The sequence below is a fragment of the Acinonyx jubatus genome, chromosome D4 (genome assembly GCF_027475565.1).
Source record: "Acinonyx jubatus isolate Ajub_Pintada_27869175 chromosome D4, VMU_Ajub_asm_v1.0, whole genome shotgun sequence".
NCBI lineage: Eukaryota > Metazoa > Chordata > Mammalia > Carnivora > Felidae > Acinonyx > Acinonyx jubatus.
In genome coordinates this window covers 1,575,657-1,585,130 of record NC_069391.1, presented here as the reverse complement: position 1 = coordinate 1,585,130, position 9,474 = coordinate 1,575,657, and the positions used below count along the sequence as shown (strand labels likewise).

The 9,474-nt window shown below is 68.3% G+C and overlaps 1 protein-coding gene across 1 annotated transcript; it reads right to left on the bottom strand.

The window, feature by feature from the left end:
- Positions 1 to 1,877: 1,877 nt before the first annotated feature.
- On the bottom strand, positions 1,878 to 9,394 carry LHX3 (LIM homeobox 3). Its single transcript, XM_027051803.2, has 6 exons — positions 9,192 to 9,394; positions 5,046 to 5,217; positions 4,300 to 4,502; positions 3,603 to 3,754; positions 3,342 to 3,513; positions 1,878 to 2,524 (listed from the first exon to the last, which is right to left on the bottom strand). The coding sequence occupies exons 1-6, from the start codon at positions 9,277 to 9,279 to the stop codon at positions 2,106 to 2,108; spliced, it is 1,206 nt and encodes a 401-aa protein (XP_026907604.1). The 5' UTR covers positions 9,280 to 9,394; the 3' UTR covers positions 1,878 to 2,105.
- Between the last annotated feature and the right edge of the window lie 80 nt (positions 9,395 to 9,474).

Sequence of the window (9,474 nt, the reverse complement as noted above, 5' to 3'; positions counted from 1 at the left end):
ATTTACGCCCGCCCCCTCGGGGCCACCAGGTCAGACAGCGCCGGCTCCTGCGCCACCGGGCCCCCAGATCCCAACTCCGACCAGGCTTCTTTCTTCCCCGGGGGCTCCCTTTCCCCTCCAGGACCCCGCCCACCACCCCCTGGGTGGCCCTGACCTTTGAGCACCATCCTGCCCGGCTAACCCAGAACTGCTCACACTTCCGGGTGCCACGCCTTTGCTCCCGGTAGGTGCCTCCGACCCTCCTGCCCTAGCCTGGCTCTTCCCTGCCCCACACCCGCCACGGAATGGTTTCGGGGCCCCTGCGTCCTGCCCCGAATCTTCTCCTGGTGCCTCCCCGTTCCCTGTCCCGGGGGCTGCCCTGTGGGGGCACGTGAGCCCGCAGCTGCCGGGACCTTCCTCCAGGAACGCCGCTCCTCCTTCCCGGCGTCAACCCCTCTTCCCTGCACTGGATGCTCATCCGCCCCCCCTCCCCCGACCGCCCCGGTGCCCCAAATGCAGTGGAGGCCCACAGGGCCGGGTCGTGCCCTCCGGTGGCGCACCTGCCGGGCGAGGGGCGGCCCCAAGCGCACAGACCCTCTCCTTACATCTCCCTTGGAGGGGCTGCCACCTCTGTCTCCACCTCGCAGGAGGGCTCAGAGGGGGCGGCTCACTTCCCCAGCATCACACAGCAAGTCACAGATGGCGAGGCGTGGAGTCCAAGTTGGCAAGACCCCCACGACCACGTGCCGTGAACCTCCTGACCAGCTGACTCCACACCGTCCTCACCGCCGGTGCCGCTCCAGCTGTGAACACATTCCCGGGCCGCCCCAGCCCCTGTCTCTCCCAGGGACCGGGCCCCAGCACCCCCTTCCCCATTTCTCCCACGTCTCCTTCCGGTGCTCAGAAGTTTGGCCAAGATGCAGGGACAGAGGGGCCCAGTGGTGCCACCCCTGAGGAGGAGCTGCGGCTACTCCAACCGGCCTCCCCGTTTCCGGAAAACTGCCCCCTCTGCCCCACGCACCCCTAGCCCCACTCAACACACGGACCCTCTAGACCATAACCGACAAATTTATTGAAGTCTTGGAAAGAGCTGATGGTCAAAGAGTACATAAAAACACGGGACGTCCACAGAACCAACAGGTAGCTTGGGATGCACGTTTGTGGGGATAGCTGGGCCTCACCCGCAGCCGGCCTGTGAGTCTGGGGCGGGCGGCTACACGCTGTCGCTGTCGGGGGCGGAGGGGGCGCCCCATCCTCAGGCAGTTAGAGCGGCTCCCAGAGGGAGAGCCGCGGGCTGTTTGGCAACGGAAATCGGTGGGCTGGGCGTGGCCTGGACACTGAGGGCCTGGGGGCCGCCGTGACAGGGAGGGAGGTCCCCACGGCCTTAAAGGTTGTTCGTGGAGAAGAAGGGCGCCCCGGGAGTGGCATCTCTTCGGAGGGGCAGTGGAGTCAAGAACAGAAAGATCCAGAGCCAGCTGCCCCAGGGCAGAGGGGAGAGGAGGCTCCGGGGAAGGTGGGGGCTGGGGTCAGGGAGGCTCCCGGAGGGACCAGGAAGGACACAGGCCACCACCACCGAGGTGGTCCCCCCCTCGGCCACCGCCTGTCTGGAGAGAGGAGACCGACCCATCTCCGACCTCACGCGGGGCTACACAGCTCAGGCAGATGGAGCTTGGGAAATAAAAGCACGGTTCGTACTATTTTCTTGATTTTAGAAAGAGAAGCATCTTCCCGCCTGAGGACGGTGTGGAGCGAGGCCCGGAGTGAAGGCCCAGCCTGGGCGGGTGATGGTTCGGGTCTGGAAACAGCAAGCGTCCAGTTAATTGGTCCATAAAGGGAGGAATCTGCTTACAAAACAAGGCTCGCGGGTGGCTGCGGGCGGGCCGGCCCCGTGTCCAGGGAGGGGGACGCCCTCTGCGCCCGAGGGAGGGGCTGCGGGGTGTGGCCCTCTCTCGAGGCCCTCATCCTGCCCCCCACTGCTGCCGGTGGCACCTGCATCCCGCGGAGGTCCAGGACTTCGGGAAAGGAGGGCCGTGCGGCTCCAGGCCACCCAGCCGGGGGTGGGGGGTGGGGCGGCACCGCAGCCCTCACCCCTCAGGGCCGGCGCTCGGGGGAGCCGGGGGCCTCGGTCAGAACTGAGCGTGGTCCACCTCGTCCAGCCAGGAGGCAGGGCTGGCAGGGAAGTCGGGGTAGCCCCCGCTGCTCCCCGTGGACAGGTCAGAGCTGGGTCCGTTTCCTGCCAGCACCCTCATGGGCGGGGGCCCACCTGGGGCCCCTGCGGGCACCAGGCCCAAGCCGGCATCTGGGTATACTAAGCTGGAGAGAAGGGGCTGGGGGCCAGGGAGGCTCTGCAAGGCAGCTGGGGACGGGGGGACACCGTAAGGGCTGCCGGGCCGCAGCTCCCGGTACTGCTCCGGGCCGGCCAGGCCTCCGTGCTCCAGCGGGAAGCTGCCCGGGGCTCCCGCGGGCCTGCCCAGGGCTGGGGTGGGCTCCCCCAGGCTGCTGTAGAGGCCGCTGGCAGGGCCCATCTCGGCCATGGACGGCTCATCTGCAAGGGAAGTGGATTGTGCAGCTGAGGGCCCGCCCTCCTCCCCCTCCTGCCCTCAGTGCCCCTCCCCCAGCAGTGGCCGCCCGCCTCTTCTGCACTTAGAACTCCTGCTGCCCTCGGGCCCCCCCCCCCCCCCCCCCGGCTTGTGCAGCTCAGTCCCACCCAGCATCTGAGGAACGGTGCGATCCCCTGGGGGGAGCAAAACCAGTCAAAACCCAGAGCTGCAGGACAGTCCCCGAGACGGCTTTGGGAAAGGTAGCACAGAGTCCACTAATTCCATTTTGCAGACAGCTCAACTGAGGCTCAGAGAGGCAGCGTGACTCATTGCCCAAGGTCACAGTGCAGCCAAAGAGAATCTCTTGCAGAAACTGTCTGAGGACGGGCACCAAGGGGTAAGAAAGAGGTCTCCCTGGCACCGAGACTGAGACAATCAGACCCCACAGGGGAGGGTGGGCTCCCCCCCTCTCCAAACAGCCAAGACTTTTCATCACTTACCCCAGAACTGTGCTGCCCACTTTCCTAAAAAAATCATTGCAAGGGCCAGGAACCAGAGGGTTGGCCTGGACCCTTTCCCCATGAGAAAGCCTGCTGCAGGACACGTGGCCCACGGGGGCTGTCCACCCCCAGGGGAGCGGCTTGAGCAGCGCCCCAGGGGCCAAACCCCACGGCTGGGGGACGGTGGGGGCCAGGGTCCATCAACGGTCCCCTAGCGAGGAAGTTCAGTTTGCGGGCTCCGGGCGCCCAATGGGCCCAGGTGCCGCGGGACTCCCGGGCTGCGGCTCCCGGGGATGCGGGGGCTCCGGCGCCCCGCCGTTACCGGTGAAGGAGACGTCGGCGTCGCTGTCCTGCCCCTCCTCCTGGACGCTGTCCTTGTCGGACTTGGAGCCGCCGCGGGCGCGCTTCATGTTGCGGAAGTACTGGCCCCAGCGCTGCCGGCCGGCGTCCTTCTTGAGTCGCTTTTCCTTGGCGCGGCGGTTCTGGAACCACACCTGCGGGGCGGGGGTGGGGTGGGGGTGACGAGCGGCCTGGCGGCGGGGAGCGGAGGGGGTGGGGGCGCGGCCGGGCGCGGGGCGCTGACCTGCACGACGCGCATGTCCAGGCCGGTCTCGGACGAGAGCTGCTCGCGCACGTGGCGCGCGGGCTTGGGCGACGTGTTGTAGGCGCTCTTCAGCGTCTCCAGCTGCTTGGCCGTGATGGTCGTGCGCGGCCGCTTGGCCGTGGCCTCTGCCTCTGCACCGGGAGGGCTTGGGGTGAGGCCGGGCGCCTCGGCCGCCCGACGCATCACCCGGGCGCGGGGACCCCGGGGAAGACGCGGCTGGCGCGCGTCCGGGGCCCGCGCGGAGGGGCGGCTGCGCAGCGACCTGGGCCGCCAGGAGGAACGCGCGGCCCCCGCCGGCCCGCGCCTCCCACCTCCCACCTCCCCTCCTCCCTGTTGTTCTTTGTTCCGAGGCTGCGGGTAAGGCCGGATCCTCGCGGTCAAGGGTTCGGGGCGATAACTCAGACCAGGGGTGATAATCCACCCAAGCCAGACCAGCCTCCCCGCGCCCGCGAGTGAGGAGGCCGCTGAGACCCCGGGGGCTCTGCGAACTGTCCCCACCCGGCTCCAGCCCCAGTCCCCACACCAGGCCTGCAGGGAAGGGGCTTAAGTTCGCGTCCCCGAGCGAGCGCGCTTCGGCCGGCGCTGGACGTGGGAATCCCTCCGCGCCCCGACCCCGACGGGCGCCAGCCTCCTTTTGCAGACGAGGACAGGAGGGTGGGTGAACCCGCCCACTGACCGCGCTGCTTGGCCGTCTCGTAATCCGCCTTGCACACGAGCCGACTGTCTTCCATGAGGTAGAACTCGTCGCCCGTGGCCAGCTGCCGCTTGCACACGACGCAGGCGAAGCAGTGCAGGTGGTACACGAAATCCTGGGCGCGGCGCACCACCTGCGTGGGCGGGATGCCCAGCTGGCACGCGGCGCACTTGGTCCCGAACCGCCTGCGGGACGCACAGGGCGCGGCTCAGCGTGGCGTTTGGCGGCTCCTTCGCCCGGAGCGGGTTGGAGAGCGGCGAGCGGGGCGCCGCGCTGGGCGGTTCAGGAGGGAGGCTCACCCCGGCCCTGCCCCTAAATCACCGGCTCGGCAGCCTCGGCGGAGCCGCACAGAATACAGGGAAGGGACCCAGGGACCCTGGGGACCGGGTCAGGAAGCTGGATCCGTGGGCCAGGTCCCTTAGACCCCGGAGGCTTGTGCCTGGAAAGCACCCCCTCCCGAGCATTAAGGACAAAAACAAGACCAGAGTTAAGGGAGTAAATCCAATCGAGTTCTGCAAACCTGGGTTACCTTTTGAACGACTGTTCCCATGATTTACAAAATTAATTACCTAGGAAAAATTAGGCGCCCGGCCTCGCAGGCCGGGGCTGCGGTGGAGCTGCCCCAACCCCTGCCCCCTCCCCACATGGGTGGCGGGAGGGGCCGGCTTGGCGGGAGCAGACTTCCCCCCTGCCCTCCCCGCCGGCGCTCGGCGCTCGGCCGCACTCACTTGAAGAAGTCGTCCTTGCAGTAGACGCTCTCTCCGCGGCTGAAGCAGCGCTCGGCCAGGGGCGCGTGGCAGTCGCTGCACCTCAGACACTTGCTGTGCCAGTGGCGGTCCAGCGCCTTGAGGATGAAGCGGTCCAGGATGTGCTGGTCACAGCCGGCACACAGCGGGATCTCTGTAGGCCGAGGAGCCGCCACCGTCAGGGGTGCCGCCCGGAGAGGGAGCATGGTGGTCACCTTCCCGCTCCAGCCTCCGGGGCCGGCCGGGGCTGCCAAGGGACACCCCCTTCCCTGCAACCCCTCTTCCCCAGCCGGCACGAGTGGCTGCTTGGCCTGCCAAGCGTAGCGAGTACCCAGCACCGAAGTCCAGAGCCGGGCCCACGGTTAAAATTGGGGGAAACTGAAAACGGTTTAGAAGTGTGCCCTTGAGCAGGAAGGGGCCCAGGCCACCCCGTTAGGCCAGACACCGTCGATTGCAAAGTGTTCCCAGTTAGCACGAAGGGTGCACGTTGAGCTCAAATGAAAATCCCGCCCTAGGGGCTCTCTCCGTCACCAGGAGGCAAGGCATGGTCGTGGGGCACCCACCACCCAACCCCCATCATTATTTTGCACAATTAGATACCATTGCAGCTGGAGATTGCTTGTTTAAGCGTGGCCACCCAGCCCCGTGGCCCTGTCTGCAGGCACCAACGTAAACACTGGTGTCCTTGTCATCTTTGGGAACCCTGGGGGGTACTTATGCATGGGCTGGACAAATGCATCCTGGTCACCAGACTCAATCTCCGGTGCCTGGCAAGAGTTGCTGGGACACTTGGTCCTGCTGCCCCGGGACTGCAGGCTTCTGGGGGAGCCAGGCTGGGGAAACTCTGGTGAGGCCTGCGGGAGCCACTGGCCCATAAGGGGCTTTGCAGTGTGCCCGTGGGGTGAGTGTCCCTGTTGATTTAGAGAAGGTCTTCCGAAGAGGAGAGCCAGCGGCAGGACTGGAACCAGTGCAAACACCATGCCCACCTCGCGGTGCCCTCCTGGCCAGCCGCCGGCCCCTCCCGCTCCAGGCCGGCCGGTAGTGCGTGGGGGACCAGAGAAGGGCCTCCCTCCTGAAAGAACGGGATCGACCTCCGTCCGCAGAGATGGGAAACTCCAAACGGACGCGATCCCGCGTCGGGCCAAACCGCGGCCCCAGGTGCAGGAGCGCGGGCATCCGCCGCGCGACCCGGGCCCCCCTCGCGGGCCGCCAGGGCAGCCGGCCTACAGCTGGTGGCCGGTCGGGCCCGCGCCGCGCGGATTCAGCACCGCGGCCCGGACAGCGCCCGGCCGAGCTCTCCCCCCACCCCCCCACCTCCAGCCCGGCCCCGCGTCCTGCAAAAGCCGCTCCCGCCGCGCGCCCCTCGCGCTCCCCGCCAAGCCTTGCGACCCCGGCCTTACGCTGCATGGCGGCTCCAGCCTCGGCGGGGTCTCCTACCCTCAGCACCCGCGGGGCCCAGCGGAGCCTCGGCCCCGCCGCCCGCTCCCGACCAGCTCTCCTGAACTGGAGAGCCCGCCTCCCCTCCCTCTCTCTCCCTCCGCCCTCCCACCCCTTCCTCCCAGCCCCTGCGGCCAACCCCTCCCAGGAACCTTCGGAAAAATAAATAAATAAATAAGTAGGGGACGGATGAGCCTCCCCCCACCCCCCCCAGCCTGGATGTAACCTGTTTCCCACCTGCTCCGTCCCTGCCACTCCCCGCCGGCCCAGGCCCGCCTCCGTCTCCTTCCCGTGGTCTCCCGGGCCGGAGAACGTTTGCCGATGGCCCTCCTCTGGAAGCAGTGCACAGGGGAGCGGGGGGCAAGGCTGGTGCCACCGGGAAGCTGGACCGGGAAGCTGGGTCTTTCCTGCAGACGGGTCCTGAGAACCGTCTGGAGCCGGCCAGTCAGCAGGTGCGTATGGGTGCAGACAAGATCTCCGCCAGGAGCGACCTGCCAGCGGGCTCCAGCTCTACCCCCTGGCCCCTGCCTCTGCCTCTCTTTCTCCCGTCCCCCCCTCCCCCAAAAGTGTGGAGGGCCTGGGTGGGGTCGGCCCTCTCGGGGATCCTCTTGCCCCGTGGTCATTGAGCTGCTCGGTTCTACCCACCTACTCTCCTGATAAGGGAGAGGGTTTGCTAAATCGGTCCTGGGACCCCACAGACTCTCCGGCCTGAGCAGTGCGGCGCTGCGACCACGCAGCCGACAACACAGCTCCAGGGGCCCCGACGCTAACTCGCTGCTGGGGCCCTTGCACCCATGCCCTCCCCGGTCCCCTGTCTGCCGCCACCTCCGTGGCCAGGCCCGGAAAGGAGCGAGGACCCCCGGCTGTCCCCGGGGCGGCCGCTCAGCCTGGGCACCCACCTCGGCGCAGGTCCTCTCTCCGCGCCAGCAGCGCCAGCAGCAGGTCGCCGCCCGCCGACTCGCGGCCGGGGCCCAGCTCCCCGCGCGCCTCCATGGGACCCGTCTCCTGGCGCCGCTGCTCTCCCGCCCCGAACTTTCCCGGGGCCCGGCGAGGCCACGGCTTCGGTGGCCCCAGGCTGGTGTCCGAGCTGTTCCCCGCGCTGCTGGGCGCCGCGCCCGCGGGCCGCCCTGGGGCCCGGAGCCTCAGGCCGCGCGGAGGGCGGAGCGGCCGGGGGGCGGGGCCGCGACGCGGGGCGGGGCGGGGCCGGGGTGGGGGGGTCGCTGAGACGCGCCCCAGCCGTCCGCCGGCTCTGCGCGCCTTTGCGCGGGGACTCCGGGTGCCCGGGCGCCCCCCGAGTGCCCGGCCCGAAGGCGGGAACAGTCACGGGAGGAGCCGGGCCAGGGCTGCCCGCGGGCGCTTGCCCCGGTCCCGCAGCTAACCTGCCCGGAGCCGCGGGCTGAGGCCTGGGCTCCGGCGTGCACGCTCGCGGGTAGGCTCGGGGTCCGGGGAGGGCGGTCCCGGAAGGAGCCGAGTCCTACAGCCGCTTGAGAGACGGGGCTGGGAGGCTTGCTGACAACGTCTGGTTGGCAAGAACGCGACCCGAGACCCAGCGAGGACGAGTGTGGCGCCAAAAGGCTCTCAGCCAAGCCACCAGGAGCCAGACAGGACCTCAGACCTCCCCGCTCTGACCAGCTTCTGAGCCCCACCCTGAGAACCGCCACCAGAATGGGCGCAGAGAAGAAGGGCGATTCCCGGCAGGTACACCCGGTGCCCTCGGCCTGGACACGCGGCCAAGACTCAGGTCAGAAGGACAGAGCTGGGAAAGTCGGGGTCCGCCCTCACTTTCCTCCTCACCCACAGCGCCCCAGCTTGCCCAGAATGCAGGTCCCACACTTAATTTTCCAATATCCTGCCCCCGGTGCAATAATTAAGACACAGCAGTGTGGGGCCATTGCGGGCTGGGGCTGGTGAGGGCAGGCACCCCAGGCAGTGCTGGGGAGCAGCGGGGTTTATGCCAGCCTTCAGGTCCCTCCACCTGGGACTGGCAGTGGGCAGTCCTATGCTCCTTCTCCTGGCCTCCAGTTGCCGGGTCTGTGCGCTTCAACAAGGGGGCCAGCCTGGAAGGATGTGGGCAGGACACAGCGCCTCCCAGATCCCAGCAGACCCGAAGTCTCACGGTTTTGAGCGAAGGCTCCTATGACACTTGTTACCCAGAGGACAGGGCAAGGGTGCACCCGCTGGGGAGCCGAGTGGGTGCTGGGTGTGCTGGGGTGTCGCCTGTTGAGTGTCAGCTGCTTGCAGAGGCCTGCCTAGAGGGACCGAGTGTGGTTTGAGGGGGGAAGGGGCAAGCAGACAGCGGGTCCGGGAGGTGGCGGCCCCACATGCTCAGCATCTGGCCAGCCAGCCGGCAATGCCTCCATTATTTCACAACGTCCATGGCAATCTAGTGGCCCTTAGGGAGGGTGGTTCAGGCGGGAGATCCAGCCCAGGGGTCCCAGTTCTGCACTGTTGGGCGGTTAGGAGGTCTGTGTGGGACAGCTGAGGGGCGCGGAGTCTGGAGGAAATTGGCGCCCCTCACTCTGCCCTATCCCTTCCGCCCCAGCAGCGCCTGCAGGGCCCCTTCTGTTCTCTGCTGTCCTGGGCCCCTTCCTCCCCGCTGTCCCTCCGCCTGACTCTGCCACCCTTGCCGTTTCTCCCCTTGTGGGTGCTCTTGCTCGGGCTGGAGGCCAAGGGGCTCACGGGGGTCCTTACCCCGAGTCCCACCGAAGGTGCAGACGGCAGCGGCCCCGGGGGCCCCGGGCCGATCTCTGTCTCTACCCAGCTCGGTTTCCAGCAGCATGGCGACCACCAGGCCGAAGATGAGGCCCGAGTGGCCCCGGGCAGCCCTCCTCCCTCCTCCTCTGCCACCCCGGGGGAGGGCTCGGAGCTCCCCAAGGTCCCGGGAGCCTCGGAACGGCGAGCCTGTGATGCGCGGTGTGGCCAGGCGGGAGACTCTGGGCCCGGGCGCTGTCCGCGGTGCTGAAGGAGGCGCGCG

Bases quoted from the DNA above. Each gene is read 5' to 3' on its own strand.
- LHX3 (XM_027051803.2), bottom strand. From the start codon at position 9,279: ATGCTGCTGGAAACCGAGCTGGGTAGAGACAGAGATCGGCCCGGGGCC. The intron at 4,503-5,045 runs GTGAGTGCGGCC...TGCGTCCCGCAG, and splicing joins TGCAAGGACGACTTCTTCAA to GCGGTTCGGGACCAAGTGCG. The intron at 3,514-3,602 runs GTCAGCGCCCCG...CCCGCCCCGCAG, and splicing joins TGGACATGCGCGTCGTGCAG to GTGTGGTTCCAGAACCGCCG.